The following is a 25,066-nucleotide window of genomic DNA, read 5'->3' as shown; positions in this document are numbered from 1 at the left end:
ACATAAACCTTTCTGTTGATTATGCATGCAAACTGGGGCCAGAGGAAACCGTAGCCCTCCCAGTACAACTAAAGGAAAGCAAAAGCAGTGTCAACAAAATGGCTGAATTTTCCCCACTAGCAAAATATCATATGACATAAAAATGTCATATTTTATCCTTTTTTTATCCATGTATTCCAAAGAATATTCTGTTCAGAGCTTCCTGGCTCCATACAGAAATATAAGAAAAAAATAAAACAAGCTGCTTACATACATTGTATGCAAGAAGTGACACTTCCAGCTATGAGAAACTGCTAACACTGGGTTTTACAGTGAAGATATAATTTATGAAATAAAACTATAAATAAATTTGAAGCAAATCTTAAGAGCTGCTCAGTATAAATTATTATTTTAAGACTGACATATGGAAGATAATTTCAGAAAATAATTGCCCGTAATTATCATATAATTTATTCCTTAAACAAATGCAAATACTAATCAAATACACAGGGATGTAATGTAAGCATATTATAAAGTTAAACCTGGCAAAGATCTTTAGAAAAAGGCAGAGCACATTGAAATTCAAGAACTTGATACTGCCTAGAACTCAAACTACAAAGATTAATGCTGCAGTCAAGACCAAGAGGAAAAGAAGTAACTTGATTAATCAGTTAAAACACTCAGGTATAGAAGTAATACTAAAACATCCACTGCAACAACAACAAATTGCAACAAATAAAAGCAGATGAACAAGTAAGAGCAAACCAACATAAAAACTCAAATAATAAATATAAAAAGGGAAAAAAGAAAGAGTAGAATACAAACACAGATTAGCAGAGTTTATTAAACAAATCCCTATTTTTATGGTAAGAAAAAATTGTACTGCATGACAATCTCAGAATTATTAGAAAGAGTAAAGTTCTTAAGAAATTGAGAAGACATTTCTAAGACAGTTAACATCAAAAGCTGTCATTGGTTTTGATAAGTGCTCATTATTTTTCAAGCTCTGGCTTTTTACTGAGGTGCTTAAATGTAAGTCAAGCTCCCTCATCAAACTGACTACATTTTGGGTGCTGACACATTCAGTATCAGGACACTTTTTATCTGGTTATTTGTAGTCATGTACTAGCTCTTTAGGAGAACACACAAATTATGAATTCAAGGGACTGCTAGCCAAATACATGATAATACTACCCTGTAAAAAAATGTTCAAAATTTTTCAAAATTGAAAAATATTTTTCTGCTTCATTTATTTCTTTATTTATTTATTTGTTTTGTAAAAAGCTATAGACAAACTGGTTTATGGGAATAGATGTACAAAAATGGAAGTTTCCCATTTAGAGCAGAAATTTCAGAGTCCTCAAAGACCCATGTGATCACCGATTCTGATGCAAGGAAAGGATATAGAGTCAAAGATTGGGAAAAGGAGAAGAGTCAGCCCCTTTTGGTGGTGGACAGTCTGCAATACAATTGGATTATAAGTACTGAGCAATTTCTATTCTAAAACAATGCTATTCAGCAGCACAAAGTTAACACTATGAGGGGGCAAACTCATCAATTTGTTGTACAAAGGGTAATGAAAAGAACTATTTTAGTTAACTAAATATGACAACAAAAGAATGAATTTCCTACAATGCTGTGCTGATAGCTGAAGAATTATGTTCATCTCTGCTCCTTGCATTCCTATATGGGGAAAATTATATGGTAAGTAATCCTCTGAAAGTATTTTATATTGTACAGACACAAAATGTGTCAAAAAGTCATTGCACTTGTTACCTTGTAAATACTCTAAATTACCATGTGTATTTTAAATTATTAATGCTATGTGTTTGATAATGACCTAGACATATGTAGATATGTATAGACAGAGTAGTACGGAGGTCTGAAAAAAAAAATTATCCAAAAATGTTACTCTACCATCATGAACAGAATATGTGTATCTATTACACCATTTTAGCTATTATTTTGCACAATAAGATATTTTGCTGATGATTGTAAAATGAGAGAGAACACTACTTAAACATGCTCCAAGTAACAATATAGAGAGGTCTACAACAAAACACAGAAAGCAATGAAGAACATAAATTGCAAATGCATTTCAACCATAAAGAAATGTGAGGAAATACTGATATTCATTCAACTACATTTTTTAAATTATTATTATTATTTATTTATTTATTTATTTGCTCTGTCATAGATTCTCACAAAATCACAGAAGGCCAGGTTTGAAAGGACCAGACCATTAATGAAAAAATCTGCTGGGACAAGGTGCATTAGTCCCCTTCATGTGTGCAAAGAAACTGAAATATCAAATCTGAGCTGCCTTAAACCAAATTACATTTTCATTATGAAAAAAGCATTATATAATACTGCAAAGCTGAAAGCAACTCCAGCTACCAACTTCAATAGAACATCAAATTCTAGCCTCTTTTTCGGAAAATTTAAAGATTCTCCACACAATCAGAGAAAATATCTAGAAAATATTCTACATCTGAAGTGTACTACTTCGATATATCTCATATGTATAACAATAATGTCACACTGAATAATTCCAGCATGTTTATTTGAAATTTCACTTTCTGATCTTATCATTTCCAGACTGTATTTTAGTGTCATCATGTTTCTGGATAAATATACTGGAACAGCAAGATTTCTGTGAGATAACATATAATCATGAGAATAATGTGATAACATGAATGAGTTACATTAGATTCACTATCTGCACCAACAGCAATTAGGAATCATAGAAAAGCACTTTATCTTGTATATAGCTGCTTTATGGTAAAAACAGAGCAGATAGAGCAAGTGTAAATTTGTGAACATTCATTTTATTACAGAGCACAATTAAGTGTAATTATATGTTTTAGGACATTTTGTTGTTGTTGTTCTGGCAGATTTGTAAAGCTATGATTTTCTACTCAGGACATTCGAGAGAAAGACAGTGATGCACCATATTTACAACAAATGTGAGAGGACAAAGTTTCCTAAAAAAAAAAAAAAAGGTAGTGAAGAGCAAGAAAAGCATTCATTTATATGTTTAAATTTGCTTGTAAAATAGCACTGCCCTCAATAGGAATGCTTGTCAAATCTGCTGTAAGTGAAGAGAAGGAACTTTCCTGACATCAGACTGTCCATGTATTCAGCTGTCTGATGACCTGTAACTGAGCTCTGAAGACATAAAGTTATTGGATCCTCATTCACATACTTTGCACACTTTGAAAAATTTTTAGGAATGATAAAAACATGCATTAAAAATCCTATACTGATAAATAAAACATTTTAAATAAGATTTCTCAGTTTCCCTCAGTCTTGGTTCATGATTCATGTTCTCAGACATTATGTGGAATTGAAAGTCTCAGTGAATCATTTTGGAATAATAGGAAATAACCCTCACAACGTACAGTGCATGACACAGTGCAAAGCATTAAACCAAGATTTATTAGTAAGCCTTCTGTCCCAACAGTTTTTTCTTTTAAAATGATTTTTTTGAAATGGGGTTTGTAAATAATTAATTAAGACATTAAAAGAGGTGTGTTATTTAAAAAAAAAACAATCATATCACCTAAAGTGTGCATAGAGCTCCGGTCTTTGAATCCAGTAACGATTATTAACTATATAAAGACGTAATAAATGGATTTTACATAGAGAAATGACAACACACAAGTGGAGATTGTGAGGAAAACCCTAACCTCAGCACAGAGGATTTTGTTACAGTAGTAATGTGAATTATTAGTATTATAGGTCAGAGGATGTAAACATGTCCACTTCCACATTTTCCTCTGTTATGCTATGAGTGTACGAACCTCATGGAGAAAGCTGTCCACAGCTCTCTGTAGCATGAGAAAGTTTGTTATAAAACAAAACACAAGACTATCGTGATATTTTGTGGACATACACAACATACCAGTATAGGTATCATAGAGATTTCTCAACTCCTCATGATGTTTGCTGATAAAATTTCACAACAAAGCAAAAAGATCTTCCAGTAGATGATAGATGCAAAGTTGATCGATTTATACAAAAGAAGAGCAACAATGGGAGCCATCTCTAGATTACCTAAGCCACAGCTTTCTCTCTTCTGGCTATTTTGGCTACAAGAAGTGTTTTTCAGAATGCAGCATGCAAAGATTGTAAAAAAGACTGAGGGATTTTTTTCCCCAATGGAATTAAAAATATATTTATTTTTTTTAGATAACCCTGCATTTTCTTGTTCTTTCAGTTTCAATGTCTTACTTTTGAAACATTTAAGAAGTATCTCATTCATTCAGGATATGTTGCTGAGTGTTGATGAAGATACCTCACTTTTTAGGATTTTATCCACTTTAACAGCCAACGGTCTGATTTTTACAAATTTTGAATGATAACTGTTAAAAACTTTATCATGTTATTACTCTAGCACCAATTTCTACCATTCTTGAGTAGATTTTGAATAAGCAGAAACGACAGCTATCTGGCTACTGAGATGCACTAGCTTCAGAAGCAATTAATAGTGACAGCTACAGAAATACTCCAACATCCCAACATATTCATGTCGGGCTTTAAGGAGACATCTACTGCAAACTACTACATTTCTATTGAATTTTGGAATAGAACTAAAAGAGGTACAAAAAAAAAAAAAAAAAAAAGCTGTGAGACAATAGCTGAAGAATTTTATTTCCATCTCATTAACTTATAGAATTTTATACAGTGAGATTTTGGTTCTATTTACTGGAAAGATATTAATAAAAATCCTATATAGAAGTCAAAAGAAAAGATATTCAAGCACTACAGCACTAGAAATCATTAACAGTTCTTAAGAGTATAATGTAAAAATTGTCTTTTACCTGTACAGAACATAATGATTAAAAGCTATTTATTTGTAAAATATATTTATTAGTATTTATTAATATAGGTTTTGCAGGATTGACTCACATTTGCTTCAAGATATTTAAAAATCATAAATGTATTTTCAGTCTTCATTATACTTTAAGTATGGCCTAGTGTTTTTTTGTGTGGTTGTCTTTCTTTATGAGCTTATCTTGTATCCTATTTTGGAGTTACTAGAGCTGGTTGATTGGTTGCACAATTTTCCAGGAAATGAGTTTAAAAGTTTAAAAAGGCATGAACATTCATGTTGTGTGAAATTACTGCAGTTAATTACTCTAGAAGCTAAGAAACTGTGTACATGCTTTAATAACTGTGAGGTTATTTATCACATTTCTTAATTACTGGAAGAAGGGATCACATTATTTTACAGAGAACAAAATCAAACATCTTTAAAACACTATGTTCTGTCTTTTCCCCCCGTGAGAATCAACATTCAGAAATGCTTAAAAAGCAAAGGTGAATTGGACAGACTTCAATAGAGACTAAATAGGTGAAAACAAAACAAGTATTAGTATCACATGTGTGAATCCTAGTGCAAGTAAAGCATGAAGGTTATTCACATTTCACATGTTCTTCTGCTCTGGGATTCGCTTTCAGGACTCTGGTAGAAGGAAGAACCCTATCAGAAAGTGTTGGAGAGGTTTGTTGTACATCAAGCTTATTTGGTCACTTCACTGACAAAGAAGGAACATAACTTCTCCCGCCAACACTGCTAAAACGTTCACTTAAAAAAAAAACCAACAACTTATATTGAAAAATAACTCAGTGTTTTCCATCTGCACACTCTTCAAACACTAATCTAAAACCACAGCATTTATTAAAATTGAAGTTGTCCTTTTTTCTTTTCCTTTTCTTTTATTTCAGGGAAAAAAAAAAAAAAAAAGTACAATTAAGTAGAAGTAAAAAATAGTGATCAGAAGAACAGCTCTGTGTACAAAATCCAGTATATTTTACTGCAGAATAACTTTGCAGTGTGTAAAGTGTATATTTTTCAAACAATTCTTACAAGTCAGGGATTTTTTAAAATACCAATCTGAAGATTTCACTCTATGCAATTACACCCATTCTTTGAAGTCTTTCTCTGTAAAACCAACACCCATAACAACATGACTGTTCATATTCTTAACATGAGGGTTAGCACCAAAGCCAAATGATATGAGACTGGCAGAAGTCTGAATATAAATTTCAAACATACTTACTTTCAGTGGGGGTCTCTGCATTATGCTGATCCTGCATGAAAGAAAAAAAAAATATTTTAAATATTTTTAAAGAAAATATTTGCTTTTTGGGCAGTCCTTCCTGAGCTGTAATAAACAAGCTAGTAAGTTGTCTCTGAGGAGAAGAGAGGGAGAGAGAAGGGGAGAGGGAGACAGAGAAGGGATGTTTATCTAGAGAATTGCATGTGATCTGGAGTCTCGGATAAAAGATGTTCTGTGTGCCTACTCCTATACTATTAAAAATGTTCTCTGTTACCACTTTTCTTTGACTATAAGTTCTATTCTAAGAACTAATTAGTTCTATTCTAGACCTGATTCTATCCTATTCTAATTTTCCATTCTTGGAGAGTATATAGAGAGCTCCTTTTTCTAACAAATGTTTCTTACTGTGCAAGTGTACACAAGTGGCAATGGAGACAGCATGCCTGATTGTTATAGCATCTTCAGTTTTGTATCAGCTGTACAATACAAAGTTACCTGCTGTTTTTCTTTTTCTTTTCTTCTTTCTCTTGAAAATCCCATTTTCAAGCTCAAGGAGCTGGATTAACATGAATACAATATCTGTGTGCACTAAACTTAAAATCCAGTTAGCCAGCCTTTTGGAAACTCCATATTCCATTACACTATTAATGGGTTAACTGTACTAGTATTACCTTTGTAAATATTGAAGTCTAATAACACTCCTGCAAACAACTTTGCAAGTTTCTTTTCTTTCCACCTAGGTCACAATTATACCTAAACTTTGCACATTGTCATTGTGCAGTAACTTCAGATCTGCCTTGACTCTCCTTATTACAGACTTTCCTTGCCCACACAATATGCAGGAACCTGTGAATGCATCCTTAGAGGAAAGACAGGGCTTTCAGCTTTAATTCCTAGCTGCAATAAAATTCTTCCTTCAGCATTTTACAGCACCTCCACAGTCCCAGAATAAGCTCTGAAATCTCACCACTGTCAAAATTCTAGGTGCTTTATTTTCTCTGAACTAATTAAAGGAATGAGCTGAGTGAATAAACTACAGATTTAAGAGTCTCTGTCCCAAAATAGTATAAAATAATAATACCATGTACAATGTAACTGCAGTATTTTCTTTATTAGAAGAATTTGAAAGGCTTATTATTGCACAGTAAAAAATCTAAAGTTTAAATCTTTACTTTAAATCTGATATATATTTTTATAGAATGTTCATGAGTCAAAGCTCAAAAGAGATCTAACATAAACAGCAATTAAGACTAAAATACATAGATTGTTGAAATTTTTAACTGTTGAACAATCTGGTAGTTGAAACATTACATCTTACATGTCCTTTTTAGATGCATTTCTAGCTTTTCTAAAGCAAATGAACTGAAGAGGAGACAATAGGATTTTCCATCTAAGGGCCTCTGTACTTTAGCTCCTCTTTCCAAATTTCTGTATGTACAACTGTACAAAACAGAAGACAAGCTGTGATCACCTGTCACAGTGCATTCACAACTCAACATTTGGGTCTAAAAGTCTATAATTATGCATGGGCTACATATCCTCTTTAGACTGTGACTTCAGAAGTACCCGTGCATACAGCTGTCTTTTATTCTGCACGGTAGTCTTCAACCTGCATAGTCCCAGAATTGCCGAGTTTTCTGTAGTAGGAGTTGCAGGGTCAACTTCCTTTTCTGGAGTACAGACATAGTGTAGTCATAAGGCGCCTGCTTCGGTAATGGTATGGGATGTGTCCATCTACCTAAATCTCAATGGTACTGAGATGACTAGGATTGTTAAGGAAGTTCTCGTGCCTCAGCTATAGCATCTAAAATACTGGCATAGAAAGAGAAACTAAAGTAATTTTTCTCTTTTAATGAGCACACATTATCTGAAGGGCCAAATCTGCTCTGCCATAGTATCTGATAAAGAAGGAATTTAAAGAAAGACTTGGATCCTGCTGTGAAATATGAAATGATGCACAGAGATTCAGGAAGAGTTTAGTTACTTATTGTTCATATCAATAGGAAATCTAAATGCAAAACGTGAGGCAAATTTGCCAGTTAACTTAAAAATCTAATTAGTTGTCTTTTAGGTTTTATAATTGTTCACACATAGTTGTAAAAATAATTGTAATTCATAGATTTATATCTATCTTATTCATTTCAAAGATTAATTTGTATAGTTTAACCTCCTAACATTAGCTATGTTGTTATTTTACTCAAATGCATAAAACAAAAAATATTATAAAAGCTATCTGATATTTTTATAAAACAACTATCTTTTTTCTATTGTAGAAAAGACATTTAAAAAAAAACTTTCACACCATTTTTTCTGGAAACAATCTTCTTCCAAAAATAAGTTACTTGGATATAATTGCAGGTGAAACAATAAAGCTTCAAAAACATCATTTTTAAGGCAAAAAAAAAAAAAAAAAAATACATTTCTTAAGATCTTGCCCTGTGTTACATTTTTAGGTTTGATGTTGGCCTGAGAGCTGTATCACTAAAGCGGTTTAAAAATAGTCACTTGGACACATTGTTTTTTGCCTGTTCCCGACTTACTGTTTTCTTTAAATGTGTTAGTTTATTTTTAGCTGTGTTGTGGAAGGTAACAGAGATGACTTTCAAAAGAAGGCAGTGGTACAAATGTAAGAACAACTGCAAAGTTGATAGATGTGCACAGACTGAGGTACAGAAATGGCTTAAACATACTGAATTACTAATATCCAGTATTATTTTCTTCAGCCTCTGATAATGGAACTGTCCCAATCTTTATAAGCAAATAGATATTTATGAGCCTGTCAGGAAGATTTGCTATACCACAGATGTCCAAACTGAGTGTTCAAGTCCCTTTTTTAACTCAGATGTATAACATCCCATGTATATTTTATTTTTCCTTAAAAAATAAGTTGTGAGTTTTCACTTTGTGCAGACTGAAATTACTTTCCAAACATTCTTAAAGAAATTTGATTTTTTTTTTCTTTTTCTGTCTAGCCATCCTGTAACTCAACACCAGTTCGCTGAGTTTAAGAGACCTTAAAGAACTATGTGCTAAGAAGGATCATGATGAGGAGACGAAAAAGCTTGTTATGACATGAGTCTGGGAAATTTACAGGTAACGTGAAAAAAGCACAAACTGAACAAGCTAACTAACTAGACTGACATCAGTTGTGAAGCAAAAGATAAGTTGGAGCTTGTATACATAGGGATGACACTGAAAAATAAAGTATAAGCATCAAAGAAAAAGTGTACTGTGATTAAATTACTAGAAAAGAGTGGCAATTTTAATAGTTCTGTTATAGTAAGTAGCATTGCCAGAGAACTTTATATGGAGGAAGCCATGAAAAAAAAGTCAGAGTTCTTAGGATTTCCGGCTATAGCAGTCAGGTAGGTCCATTAAATTATTTAATAGCCATTGCAAATTCTGATGTGAAATGTATTTGGACTAGGCTTTTATTGCTTTGTTAGCATTCAACATTTCCTCAAAGAGAAGGTAAAAATATTTATTTCTAATGAATTTGCAGATAACTTGTATTAAATAATTCATCTCAATAAACAATATTTAAGTAGGATTCTGAATGAGAGAGCTGCAAGAAAACACTGTTCTAGGAAAACCTTTTTCTCAAAAGAGCTTGCCAAAATTACTGTTGCAGACAACTGCAATACATACTATGAAAATTATGTATGAGGGCCGTTTTTTGTTCTGTTTTGTTTTATCCCCAAAGGTAGATAAAATGAATGAAAATGAAAGAAAAAAAAAAAAAAACTAAAATTCTGAAAACTTTCTAGAACTGGCAGGTATTTATTTCACAAATAAATTTTTGCAACCAAATAGAACAAACCAAAAATATACTTCCAAATGCATTGCAATGCATCTTGCATACATAAATACAAAAACAAGAACATAAGTATGTTCTTGTTGAATAAGAACAAAAAACAAGCCCCTTAACTGGGCCCTATTTTATGGAATTTTTAAAGAAATATTTACAAAACGCATTTTCTGAATAGCAGTGTGATTCAAAATCAATTTAACTACAAAACCCAGATATTTTAAAGGATTTTTTCCTAGGAAACATCCACAAAGCTTTAAGAACTAAAAAATCAGAGGGGACAGGAAAATCAGGAAAACAAAAAAGGTGTTTGAAAAAAAAATAATTGAACATTTCTTTTATTTGGCATAAGTAACCTTGAGACATGAGAAATAATGCCACATCTTTCAAATTAATATTCTTCAACGAAGGTATGTCTAGCTCCTAAAATTCTATCTTTCAATTTTCTCTATTCTCTGTTTCTGTGACAACAGACCCTAGGAACAAGGAATCAGTGATGTAGCTCCATATGCTTGTAGAATCACAGAATCATTCACGTTGGAAAAGACTTGTAAGATCATCTAGTCCAACCTTTAACCTAGTACTACAGTCCACTACTAAACCATGCTACTAAGTTTTAAATCTACACATTTCTTGAGCAACCAGGGTTGGTTACTCAACCACTTCCCTGGGCAGCCTGTTCCAATGCAGCACAACTCTTTCAGTAAAGAATTTCTCCTATTGGAAACCTCCCCCGGCACAAGTTGAGGCTATTTCCTTATCTTATCACTTGGTGCTTGGGAGATGAGAAAGATTTCCACCTCGCTATAGGCTCCTTTAAGGTAACCCTGCAGCATGATAAGGTCTCTCCTGAGCCTCTTTTCTTCTAGGCTAAACAACCCCAGTTCCCACAGCCACTCCTCAAAATAATTGCTTTCTAGACCCTTCACCAGCTTCATTGTCCTTCTTTGGACAGTCCAGCACCTCTTCATTGACATTGATTTAAATATGCCAATTTAAACTTGCTGATGATCTGGCTCAGCAGCTGACATATTAGATTTCCATCAAAGCATAAAACTGCTCCATCCCAAAAGTTTTACCAGATCTACATCTCTATTAAAGCAGGTCTCTCCTGAATATCAAGCACACAGCTTAAAATTGAAACAAAGTTATTCATGCTTAATATAACAACACGAAATTCAACAAATTAGCAATTTCGTAGAATTAGAGGATATTAAAGTTTCTCTTTCAGTTTTTGCTTTTTTAAACACTAATTGATTTTAAATCAGACAAACAAGAAATGATTTAGATGCATATTGTTGTTTCAAGTTTTAAGAATATGTAAAGAAAGCTCTTCCATAATGAATTTCCCAAAGGTATTCGTATAATTTCTTGATTACAATGTTTAATAGGTGAAATAAAGAAGATTGCTCTGCAAGTTAAAAACTTTATTTTCTTTTGCAGTCAGTTCAAATGCAGTGCTACCTACGTACCACAGCTATTAATAGGCACAGTATTTTTCAGCTGAGATTTAAACTGAGGCAAAGGTAAGGTTCAAATATAAGCTAATTAGCTGCTCATGACTTCTTACATTTCATGTCTGAATCAGATTGCCCTTAGACTGTCACACTCTTTTCTTCTTCAAACCATTCTATTTTTTTATTTTTATTTATTTATTTATTTATTTTACCAATGTCTCTCATGTATTTTCTTACTTGCCCTTGACTCTCCTTGTTTGAATGCTCTACTGTGACATACCAGCTTTCCACACTCAGAATGGCTCTTAACTCCTGAACTAGAGGAGAAAGTCAGTGACATTCTAACTTCTGTGACATCCTACTTCTGTGTTCCTAGTACATAAATGTCTATTACTTTGCAATTATCTAAATCTGTATTTGTACAGCCATAGAGACAAAAGTAACCCAACCAATAATTATTATACTACTTACAGCACCTTTTTACCCTGCTACTTTTGTAATGATTTTTGTAAGCTGCAATTATTAAAAAGACTTCTAAAAGGCTATGAAGTACTAATTAAGCTATTATTTGTTTCTAAAACATACACAAAATGCAAAATAGACAAAAATATATTCTACTGCAAAGATTTCTCTTTCACTGCAACATTGTCTTATTTTTAAATATTAAATACCAAATAAATACATCCTCACACAGATACAGTTTCTAGACACAATATAGATATATATAGCAGTTTAAAACACTGAGTTTCAGATCTGAAATATAAAAATGTCATTATACTGTACTCTGAAGAGTAAACATGTATATAGGTAATCCAAAAAGTACACAGAAAAAAATATCCCTTTACTTGAAAATTTACAAAATAAATTGTTACTTCCCTTGTCCATGAAGATACTTAACACTATCCTCAACAGAAGTTCTGTGGTCTTCAAACACATTTTGTAACAAACCCTACGTCAACGAAATACCACAGATATTATCCCCATGTGTATTTATCAGTTTGTCCCAGAAAGGTACTGCAGAAATTTTGAAATTGGATCATCTTTACTACAAGATTGTAAAGATCAGCACTTTGATGCTGTTTTTCCTTTATGCAGCACTATGGATAAATATATTTTATAGAGTCTCTTAAATTATTTTCTATACTGTAATCATATTGAAAGTAAAAACAAAACAAAAGAAACAAGTGAAAAAAAATATAGAAGAAGCACTCATTCTTTACTTGTGACAGAAAATGAATGTGAAGGGGAGAACTGTAGCAAACATTTAGAAGTTGGGCATGCTTCTTCCCCATCTTCCCCCAGATATAATTTGTTTATTAAGTTGGATTCAGATTTTGAGAAAGGCATTTGTTAGGCTGGCTTCTCCCTCAGTTTTCAGAAAGTCAAAGAGAAAAATGCTATCAGATGCTCTTACGAGTGGTGTTTGCTGCACTAAGTATGAAATTGAAGAGATAATGGCACTGACAATTTGGATTCTTTTGTAGGTGTTGTGCTAGTAAAATGACATCCGTGGAGCTCTGTTTGTTCAATCACTTGAATGTTTCTGTCTCTGTTTCTCCATGCTGCAAATAATTTTCCTGTACAAAATATTTTGCATGAAATAGTGTAGTTTCCAGAAAGTCTCTGTTTGTAAACCTCCTTTCTCCATTCAGAACATAAGGTTTAAACACTACAAGTAATGTTGTTTTAGACCCATATCTATAAAACAGACTTTAGTTGTTTATATAAAGAACAAGGTACAATCCCTTTTTTTTTTTTTTTTTTTTTTAAATGACAACAACAACAAACAGTGGTTAGATCTGAATTCATCCTAGTAACATTTTACTGACCTGGGGTAAGATTAACCTTATTTATAATGGAAAACTACAGTGGCAATATGTACCTAGTAATTTCTAGTGATCACCATTTCCTTTTGTGGAGGCATTTCCTTGGCCAGCTTGGCAAACTGTGCTCAGTGTGCTATCCCTAGTGAATCTGTTTGAAGAAATTTGGACGCAACCTGAGAAAGCACTGAGAAATCCTCATTTGTGTGAATTTATAGTGTTAGCAATATTACTTTGATAATCTAAAGAAAGAAAAAATCAAAAAACAACAGAAAATAAAAGCATAAATATAAGTTTAAAATGGAAAATATTAGTAAAGGTTTCCCATACATCAATGTAGCTATAAAGTGGAATGAACAGGGAATTTGCTTAAATATTGTGGGAAGTAGCAGATAGCTTACTAAGCTAAAAAAAAAAAAAAAAAAAAAAAAAAAAAACACTATATGTTATATAGTATATATATGTATATTTAAGAATCAAGCATTTTCTATTTCACCTTTCACTATCCTTTGCAATAAAAAATTAGGTCAAATTAAAAAAAATATATAAAGAAAATTATTACCTGAGAATAATCTTCTGCATTTGAATGTCTCTCACTTTGATTCATATCCACGTTACTGTCATTTACATTACCAACATGTTCAGTGACAGAAGGGAGCTGGGTCAGTGAATTAAATCCGTTTTTGATGGTAGACTGTGGGAAGCAGCTAAATAATAAAAGAAAACTCAGACACTTTAATACATATATTTGCTCTTGGTCTTTGTAACTACTATTTTTAACAGAATTTAAACAGAATTCTGTCAAAATAATTTGTACCTCCTTTATTTTTACAACAGAGCAGCACAAAAAGTACATACACATATATTCCTCATCATTAGTGGCTTGGCACCACACATATATCTATGCTTGGCTAATTAACTAACCCTAAAATACAAAACCCAAGCCAGCTGAGGAAAACTAGATGGTAATACCAGAAGTGAATAAATTTCTATGGCCCATAGACAGGGAAAAAAAAAATACACACACACACACATATATATATTTGTGTGTGTCAGAATAGTCTTTTTCTTTTTTCTTTTTTTTTTTTTTTCTCCTCAGAAATCAGTCTCCAAATGTACCAGACAGATAAAACATGTGATAATTAAGTAAACCTTTGTAAGGCCAACTCTTGCTGTGGTAGATGGAAGCTCTGCCTCTAACTTCAGTGAAGGCAGAAGAATGAAATATAGAAATATAAACAATTCTTTCCTTGTCAAGCAAACTAGGAGAATGAGATCAAAACAATGCTGCAAACATGACAATTAGATGTGAGTAATTGTGTTATGGCAGCAACAACAACAACAACAAAAAGAGAAAAATGTAAGTATGTGTTACCTAACTCTTTTCTTAAGGACTGATATAATTAAACATCAAAATCTTTAGCAGTAACGTGTCACAATTATCTTTCCCTTGAGATCTTCAAAAGTTTTATTAGAATAAAAGCAAGAGATTAAAAACAATTTCAGTCCCAGTTGTTTATCTAAGTCCTTCACCTTATTTAGGCAGCTATATTACTTTAACAAAATGTTAATTCTTGCTATATATTCTTCTTTTCTACCTGTTAATTAAATCACAGAAGATGAAATTAGCCAATTCTCATGGAAACTTAGAATATTACATAAACCTTTCTTGACAAAACAGGGTAGGTTGACCATGAAGGAATCTATTGAATATGAAAATAAATATATAAAATAACATACAAACATGTTTGTAATGTAATGTATGTTAACACAAAAATAAATTAATTAAAAATAAAATAACGTCTTAATTCTTATTCTCTCATTCTTTCAATAATGTATTTATGCATATTGCTTTAAGCATTTTTGTGTGTTTCTACTCCTACAATTTGAAAACAAGTAACATAGCATATTTTAATCAGGAAAAAGCAACTAAATCAGCAAAACAATGATTTTCCCTGAGTATTCCAAAATAATCCAAGGACATTTTTTTCATGTGCAAATGCTGTTCTTCCAAAAACATCTTACTGGCTTATTATCAACCCAACCAATCACTGTGATCAAAATGTAGTACCTGTCAAATATGCATTTTTTTCTGATTACTTAGAGATGCATTTAAAACAAGTTTCATACACCTTAAATATAGATAGGTTCCAAGCAATATACAAATTGGACTCAGGCTCAAGAGAAGAAATATCAAAATAACATAAACCTTTTTGTGTTCACTTAGTATGTCATACATTCAGTGTGTCCTTTTTCAGGAGTTCAGTCAGAATAAAAGAGAGATTATAAAAGAGAGATTAACTGCTAATAATTTTAGCAGTTGCCTAATGAATGCTCATATCATAACTTTAAGCCTGACAGTAATATGCAGTAATAATGCAGTGAGTCAAAGGGAAAAAAAAGAAGAAAAAAAAAAGGACCCGATAACCTTAATGGAAATCATTTTTTTACTGTCAGCAAGAAAGTGTTAACTTTGAATATTGACTAGAAGTCATGCATGCATCAATTTCTGAAACTTCTTCTCTGAGAGTCCTTGTTTAAAGACCCTGGTTTTCAAAGGATTATACAACTTCCAAACAGTCTTTAATACAGAATATTTACACAAAGTTAAGTATTGAGCATGAACAGATCCAGCTACACTCTCAGGCTGCTTGTAACAACTATAGTAAAAAAAAATAACATTAATTTTTCCAACTCTGTGAAGTCAATAAAAGTACTGACATGCCATTAAATGATTTCTTTGTTATGTACAAGAAATTAAAAAAAGATCTGTAGTTTTAGGCAAAATTTTAAAGATGTTAAAGAATATTCCTATTTGTAGTGGAAGTGACCTATTAAATATTTTACTTTTTTTGGCCCCCTAATTACAGAAAATTACAAAATATTACAAAATACTTTAAAAAATATTATAAAAAAAATTACAAAATATTTTGAGGTTAACATAAAATCTCTGAATTAAATAATAAATTAGACTTTGGGTATTTTTCAACGTATACTTTCACTAAAGATACCTCATCTACTTCCTGGCTGATATATCTCATATGAAGAAACAAAAGAAAATGGGGATTAGATTTTTTTTTTTTCTCCATATAATTTTATGCTGAATTTTATACTCTAATTTAGCAAGATGGAAGATCCTTCTATATTCTTCCTGAATTACGGGAGAAGTAAAAACTGAAAAGAGATTCAGCCACGTTAGTTCCCTCTGATAATTGGATGTGACTGAGTCAACAATTTTCCAGAAAAAATCATATATATGATGTAATAATGGAGCCAGAAATGAGCAAGAGACTAACATTAAGTAACTGTTCAGTTAGGTGTTACGCTGGCTATCTTTGACACATGCAGATTATGAACTTTACAACAAAAAAATAGAATTAGAAAAAATACAGCCAAATTTTGCAAAGGGAGTTGCTAATGTTACGAAATTATTCTATATAATTTGTTGCAAGGCCAGATGAAAAAAAAAATGCCACCGTTTCATCAGGCTTTTTAAATGCTCATTAATATTCAGAAATATAATTTTCAATGATTTGTGTCTAAAAAGAAACCTCCAAGAAAGCAGGAGAAAAGAGATATGAAATTTTTACACACAAAAGACAACACCGTAGAAAAAGGTTAATGACAATATATTCTGTGACATGAATCAGATGAAATTGCCACAGTTCATTAAGCAATGATGGACAATAAAGGTGTGTATTACAGATCATGTAATGGGACCAAACAAAACTGTCTGTGAAGGGGCTTGCCCCAAACTCCTGTTAAAGAGAAAGATGTTCTCCCACGTGCCTGGTGACAGGACGAGGGGGAATGGGTTTAAGATGAGCCAGGGGAGTTTTAGGCTAGATGTTAGGAAGAACTTCTTCACTGAAAGGGTTGTGAGGCACTGGAACAGGCTGCCCAGGGAAGTGGTGGAGTCACCATCCCTGGAAGTCTTCAAAAGACGTTTAGATGTAGAGCTTAGGGATATGGTTTAGTGGAGGGCTGTTAGCGTTAGGTTGGAGGTTGGACTCGATGACCTTGAGGTCTCTTCCAACCTAGAAAATTCTGTGATTCTGTGAATCAACCAGAGTTAAAAAAAAAAAAAAAAAAAAAAAAAAAAAAAAAAGGGGGGGGGGGGGATCATATTCAGGAAAACTTTTGAAACATGAGAAGACAGCTTGGAAAGACAAAAGGATGACGAAAATGTGCAATAGAGAGGAGAAACCTTGGACTGGAAACAGCAACAGACAAACTGGTTTGTCACTGCCTGTAGCTATCCCACTGGTGTGACAACTCGTGCCTAGGCCAAACAGTGTGCTGCCAATGGTTATCCTATACACTGAGCTTTGTGTATCCAGCTAGGGGACTGTAAGTACAGGGTGTGACCATCAGGGACCAAAAGAGTAGCCTTTCTCACCACCATGTAGATTAGCAGATTGTAGAAAGCAGCATACAAAGCCTAGAGCACTCCAACTTCTAAAGGAGCTGCGCATACACAGAGGTGAACCCAAACCTGACGTGTGTGCACACAGGAGACCCTGCACTCCCAAAGGAGAGGGTGTGCTTGTAATCTGTGATGCCAGGAGGGTGCATATAACAGTATGTGTATGTCTGTGTGTTATTAGAAGTTTTAGGACTAGTTGCGGGAAAGGTTTCAGATTTCTTTTTTTCTTTTTTTCTTTTTCTTTTTTTTTTTTTTTTGAGTTTATTAACATTTTGTAAGTGGTTTGTCTATTGTAATGCTGATATTGATCCTAAACGTACAGTTCACTGATTGCCAAATTATTATGTGACATCAATAGAGTGCTTTGATCCTGATGTGCTTTAGACTACATGAACTGATCTTTTTTTTCCTGTGACCCAAATAAAAATAAGCCATTGTGTTTTTACAGTGAAAAAGACTAAAAAAAATGGATGTTGGTGCTGAAACTATACTGCATACTTACACGTCTTTTGGTATTGTGATAGGGTTCAATTTGTAGTTCAAAAATAGGCTAGCAATCTCGATATATTGTTCAGGTTTCTTTATCACAGGCTCTGGAAAAAATAAATATATATTCATAAGAAATATTTAATACTTAATTGACAGATGATTTCCACAGGGGATTACTCACCCCTAAATAATTATACAAAGACTTCAGGAAATAATCTCCGAACACCATGACATTCACTTGAATAAAACAGAAAAACTGGGGTGGCTTTAGGTGGTGTATCATGAGCAAATTAAATGCATAATTCTCTGACTCTCAGCTTGCAAGATATTAAAGGTGTGTTTAACCTATATGTAAAGTTATCCAAAATAGCTCAGAACTGTGGCAGAATATTTTGCCTTTGATGATCTGTTTCCTATGTCGGCATCTTTTGCTAGCTTGAATATGAAAGGTTTACAGGCATGCTATCTCATGTTATATACTTAATTTCATTATGCAGTCTAGACTAGGCCCAGAATAAGTTTACTGTTAAAACTGTGAATAATTGCAGAAGGGCTAGTCACATACTTTAAATATTCAACAGATGTTTAGAAGCGTTCATGGCTCTGCCTCAGAGCTTCTGCACTACTCTAATAATACTCCCTCTGAATTTTCTCCAGTACAGTACAACTTTTTAGCAACAGATTAAGACATTTCTCAAAGCATTTAAGAAATAATAGAGTAATAGAGCTAAAGCAAAGTATTACAGAAATGAAACAAACAAACAAAAAAAAAAAAAAAAAAACAGAAAAAGAGAGAGAGAAAAGAGAAAAAGTAATCCATAATGCAGTTCTATTGAAATTATGTTAATAGATGATAAATATGTGCTTGAGAACATTTATAATGATTAAAATGTAATTACAAATTTATTTCAGAGGTTTGTGTAGACAAACCTTTGGGGTCAGATGACGCAACACTTTTCTTTTTCTGACGGAAACGTTTCCAGCGAGGAACTGGTGGTGGCTGTGGTGGTGCTACCAGAGGGCAGGACCTCGTTCTAGTAACCAGGACAGGATGGCTATATATTTGTGAAAGCCCATATTGCCTCAGATTCTCCGAAGAACCAGCCTATGAAACATGGAAAGACAATCTGACTGGGCACAGCTCTCCTTTCTCATTGCCCCTCTCTCTCAAAAAACAAACAAACAAACAAAAGCAGTATGTGCACAGAAGCATCTAATGGCTTAGATAACAAAAGAAGCAAGAACAGTTCACCTGACAACATTATCCAAAAGCATTCTATATAGGATCAATATTCACCGTAAAAAGCAAAATTGAATACTTAGAAGTGTCTACCTATATTTTAATTTTCAGAAAAGATTGATCACTTCTTTGAATATACAATCATATTCTTTGGGTGTCACAAAAAGCGTAAGTGAACCAAAGTGTCCAAGTAAGGAAACAACACTGACAACATTTTGCTTCAAATAAACATATTTAAAAGTACTTTTTTTTATTTATTGAAAAATAATTCGTGCTGAATTTATAAATTAGTAGGATTCTAAAAGTGACTGGTGTTTTAGATAACTTCTGATATCTTCATAATGTAATATCATTTTGAACAATATAATTAAAGTTAAGCTTTTTACGTTATAGCTAATTAGACAACACACTGAAGACACAACAGTTGATTCATATATACCAAAGCCCTTAGCAAAGGACTTAAGAGCAATTTTAGTTGTGGACATTGAGTGGTGCTCTTCCCATTAAAACAATACTGGTCTCATATGAAAGTCTGTTATATTTTCTCTGTTGAATGTTCTGTTTCAAGATTTGTATATCCTTACTTTGTTTTGAAAAATACGCCTTCTTTTCACTGCTAGATAAATCACCTATAACATATTTCTTTAACCCATTCATCAGCTCAGATTCTGATTGTACCTGTTCATCATCAGATGGTCCCAAGGTGGCATAATTGCAAGCACTGCAGAAGAGACTGTGGTTGTGATTGTCAGAGGTATTTAAAGGGAGAGGATCAAATTAAATGCTTTAAGGTACATAAGCGATATATTGTCCTCAGATGATCTCTGAATTTATAAAGATATTTTACAGGAGCGGTGACTATGTACACACACATTCTAATAACTTAAAAATGCAAGCTAAACCATCTGAGATTGGATGGATATTGAAGAGGGCCAGTTCGGTGCTGTAAAGGAGAATTCATCAGCTGCTGAGCAGGAAGCATAGTCGCATAACAGAAACTATTGATTTTTTTTTCCATCTTGTTTCAACAAACTTAAGACAATTACGTTTACTACATAAATCCAGGGACATACACACTAGAAAACACAGCCAAAATGGAAACAGAAAAAAAAATCTGGAGGATAATTCTGGCACAAATAAAATCAATGACAAACCTTCTACTGAGTTTCGGAAGCAACCTTTATCCCAAACAATTACTCCTTTCTCCAAATTATAATTATTTCCATTGATATAGTGCCTACCAGACCCCCAAAGAAAGCTTGAAAATGGGCTTCTTCTTTCTTTTTTTTAAAAAACAAAACAAAACAAAACAAACAACAACAAAAAAATAAGGTCCACAAGAAATCCACTATACTTCAACATTTAATTTCTGTCAGCTTCCATTTTCTTATCAGTCTTTACTGTTTTAGACATATAGATTCACCTGTCTCATCCTATATGATCTGTCATGCCTCTTTTTCTGTAATCTCTAACAGACTGTGGCCAAGTCCAAGACTCAAGGCCTTATGTGGCAGGAAGGATGTAGCCCCTGTGTCACTGTGTTCAATTTGGTTTTGGATGACTAATATTACTTACTACTAGCAAAGAGACAGCATTGACTGTGACCTTGAATTAAAATAAAATCACAGAGAACAACCTAATCTTCAAAATAACACAAAATGAGCTGCACTGAAAAGGGGAAGGGGAGGGGAAAAAGAGGAGGAAAAGGAGGAGGAGAAGGAGAAGAAATTCAGAGTATTAAAACATAAGACGTGCAAACTTTTTTTTTTTTTTTTTGAAATTTCTTGTCTTCATTCTGTGAAGCTTGCTGGTTTTCTGAGAAAGAAGATTACATTTTAATGTTCTACTTATGTAAAATGTGATTAGAATGTGACTAGATTAGATTATTAGCTAAAATAAAGTTAGCTAATAATTATCTCAAGAAAGCCCACTTTGGTATTTAAAATAATTTTCTGCAGATTATAAGTAGCTAAGTGGAAATTTAAGCATTGCTTTTACTTCAGCTTCTTGAAGTGCTAAACTTTCTCCAGCTGCTTCCACCACTTTCATCACCAATGATAAAAATGAATATAAACATGCTATTTTATACAGAACATCATAACAGAAAATGTATGAGATAATTATTTATAGCCTGAAAAAGAAAAAAAAAAAAAACACACTAAAATTCATGTTGTTCAAGTAACCCTTAAAATAATTATTCTTTCCTTTCAGAAGTGTCTCATGATTCATTTTCTCATCCATGCCTTGTTACTCAGAGACTTCAGCACTTGAAATCCAGAGGAAAGTGAAGTAAAACTAAAAATTGAGTGTGGTTATGGTAGGATGTCCATAATCTAGGCATGAAAACCAATTTAACTGATAATCATTACCTGGTGATTGTTTTCCTACACTATTATTATTTATTATTATTATTTACAATGTAGTTGTTACAAAAATAAACATTCAGATGATACAATGTATAATGCATTGTTTTCCTGAGAGTACAGAATCTTACCATTTGATCTAACGAAAACACCTCCGCTTCAAACTGTAATGGAATAAAGTCAGCATATACTGCCATATCTGGCTGGGTTCGTACAGAAGAACCTAGGTAGAGAACATTAACAGGTCTTGGAACAGGGTAAGCCATAAATAAACATTGTAGTTCCTTCCCCTAAGTTTCTCTGCCTTGTTTCCATTTTTTTTTTTCTTTGTCTGACTCAAATTCCATTCAAAACAAGAGCTTATTGTAACGTATTCAGAAGAGAAGCCATGGATGTAAAAAGTACATTGTTTTAGTCCCTGTGTATTTAGATCATCAACTACTATTACATATTTTACTGTTTTCACAAAAATTAATAACAAAAGCTACAACATAGAAATGCAGAAGTAGCTCTTGCACTTGTTCTTTTATTTTTTGTCAAATTTTAAAAATACTAGCAAAAAGGTTCTAGTACACATCTGGACAGCTGAAGTGAAAGCATACCAATTGGCAAGTAGTAGGTAAAGACTTCTCAAAAGTGAAAGCAAAAAATGGTTTTGCTGGCAAAACAATGAAAAGTCAGAGTTCTCACTACTTCTACCAATGGGTATAAAGACTGAAATAAGTAGTTTGAGAAACAGTGGTCAAAAAACAGGGTTGCTGCTCTTAATACTGTCAAGGAGATGGAAAAATTGAGGTAACAACTTTAGAAAGTGTGCGGGAGTGACTCCCTACACTTCATTACCCCTAGAAATCCCTTGCACTAAGCAACCGCTCAATCTTCTCATACCTGTATCTGTGAAAGAAGCCATTGGTAAAGAAGCCATTGGAAAGTTAGAGAATCCAAAGCTGTTTGGCTGACAGACAGTACACAAATGCCAAAGGAAAATTAAAAGTCTAAAAAATACAGTATTAGAAATATGGGTCTGTGGTTTGACCTAAAAGTCTGCTCAGGAAGAAGCATCTCTGCATTTTTCTTTAAACATCCAAGAAAGCATGTGCAGACAGGATTTCAATAGAGTGGTTGTGATACTTTTCTGTCATCAGAATGTTTTGTCTTTGTTCATTTCAGTTCCACCTCAAATATAGGATAATTATTTCCTATTTTTACCTATGTTTACTGAGTACTCAACTGGAAGTTGCATTAAGAATAGACATCTGTGAAATGGAAATACAAAGGAAAAAAAAAAAAAAAAAAACCACAAAAAAATAGAAAATGGAAATGAGAAGAAAGGAAAACAAAAGTTAGGCAAGTGTCTGAAAAATATAATTTATCAGGCTTTTAAAAATACATTTATTTACAATCTTGAAAAAAAATAAATTTATTTTCAAGACAAAGCTTTAAGCTTTGTCTTGAAGCAGTAAAACATCTCTGCAACGTGAATATTCTTTTAGGAATTCATCTTCTCAATAAAACATAAGCTTATGTTACAGTTACTCTCTACTGGATTCTTAGTATTTCTCTCTTTATGCTTTTGATAACTATTAACCACAGCTTGTGTTAGCTGTAATTTTCAATTTATTCAAAAGCAAGAATACAATCTAGGTTGAGTCTCAGTCCTTACTGACATATCTGCTCTGTTAAAAATACAGCAGTAGTATCCATGATGTACCACACATTACCGAACAGTATATGCCAGAAGCCATACCAATCTCATTGCACATGAGAAGCATTTCTCACACATGGGTATTTCATGCATACCAGGTATTCCCCATCTGGAGAATCTATTTCAAATTGATAGCCTTAATAAAATTACACTATCAGATGAAAAATGACATAACATATAGTACAACAAAAAGTTAGGTTCCACAAAGCCTATTATTTATATCCACCAGTGTAGATATAAAGATTTTGCACTGTGTTGTTAAAGATTTCTGAATCCTTGTAGGTGGTTATATTTTACATCTGCAGCACTGCAAACTCATTTACAGAGTGTGATTGCTACACCATCTGAACAAATACTTCAGCCCCTGGAAAAAGGGAGAGTATCAATGGAATCAATCCATGTAACAGTCAGTTAAAAAGAAATGCCATTTAAATCAATTAAGTCAATTAAAAAGAAATGCCAAGAATGAATATTGTTATGCTTTATAATCATTCTTGTTTTTATAAAACAAACAAACAACAACAACAAAAAAAAAAACCATAGGCTTTGAAGACTTGCAAATAATTTTCTCACTATATCCCTAAATTTCTCTTAAATATTTTTGAGTATCATACAGGAGCTGATGCTGAGTTTTACCTTTCAAAACAGTTTGGTTGGCTTTCAACATTGTTCTGTTGAGGTGTGCAGCTCATACACTAACCCCTGCTGCTGAGTTGGGCATGAATTAATTTTGCCTATTGGAGAGTTCTGTTTAGCCTTCAGAGAAGTGATATAGGTATTCTTCATAATTAAAATATTACATAAATATTTCAGAATAATAGCATGCATTAAAAAAAAAAAAAAAAAAAAAGAACAAAATATTAGGCTCTGGTCCCCACTTATAAGTAAAAACTTTTGAACTGGCAAAAGGGAAATGCAAAAAATCTTTATGGATATTTTAATGTGTGTTGCGTATCTCATTTACTCTGATGATTAACATTATGGGTTTACTTGTAAAACTAACATTTTTTAAACATTCTTATAATCTCCCAGCACTTCTGTGAAGTAGAAAGTGACACAGAAAATATTATTTCTAAGCAGACACAAAGAGCTAGTTTGTAGAACAAATTCCCAAATACCTGGTTAGTGCCTTTTAAAGTAGAATAGTATTCCATTTCTAGAAGTTCCAAAATCATTAGAAAAATTGTTGGTCTAGAAACATAAATGGAAATTGGAGTGGTGGCTCATTATAGGAGCAAGAGGCTACATAACTCACACCTTACCATCATAAAATCTCTATGGAATGCATGGACTCCCCAGGTATGAAAGTAGAAATTGTTACTAGAAGAAGAGGCTGACGAGTGGAGAAATGAATTGTCTGCAAAAGCATCCCAGGGACTGGCTGGCTACTGGACCAAAGAGCTGGTTGCTTGCAGGAAGAGCCCTGGCTGATCAGGTGGAGGATTGGTTATTCTTCTGGTTGCACAGAGTAGGATAAATAGAGAAAAAAAAAAAAAAAAAAAAAAAAAAAGTAGGGACTATGCTTCCTGCAATGCATGTAGTATTTGGAAAGATGCAGAAGGCATTGGTTTGAGTGCATAAGTGCTTCAGAATTGTATTTGTATATTTGTAGTATGTCTGGCAGAGAAGGAGCTAATTTTCTTCAGAACCACCCATATCGTGCTGTGCTTTAGATTTGCAAAGACATGCTGATAACACACCAATGTTTTAG

The 25,066-nt window shown here is 33.0% G+C and overlaps 1 protein-coding gene across 1 annotated transcript in view; it reads right to left on the bottom strand.

Moving 5' to 3' along the window:
- Window positions 1-25,066, bottom strand: part of ADGB (androglobin) — a gene marked incomplete at both ends in the record, with an annotated part of 117,754 nt that overhangs the window by 58,803 nt on the left and 33,885 nt on the right. The window contains 5 exons of the mRNA XM_082756165.1: window positions 6,045-6,075; window positions 13,674-13,839; window positions 18,061-18,151; window positions 18,978-19,152; window positions 21,782-21,873. Of these exons, the coding sequence (XP_082612291.1) occupies window positions 6,045-6,075; window positions 13,674-13,839; window positions 18,061-18,151; window positions 18,978-19,152; window positions 21,782-21,873 (555 nt within the window). The remainder of the gene's footprint in view (window positions 1-6,044; window positions 6,076-13,673; window positions 13,840-18,060; window positions 18,152-18,977; window positions 19,153-21,781; window positions 21,874-25,066) is intronic.

The sequence above is a fragment of the Aythya marila genome, assembly GCF_965140915.1.
Source record: "Aythya marila genome assembly, chromosome: 3".
Lineage (NCBI taxonomy): Eukaryota > Metazoa > Chordata > Aves > Anseriformes > Anatidae > Aythya > Aythya marila.
This window is presented reverse-complemented; position numbering and strand designations above follow the sequence as displayed.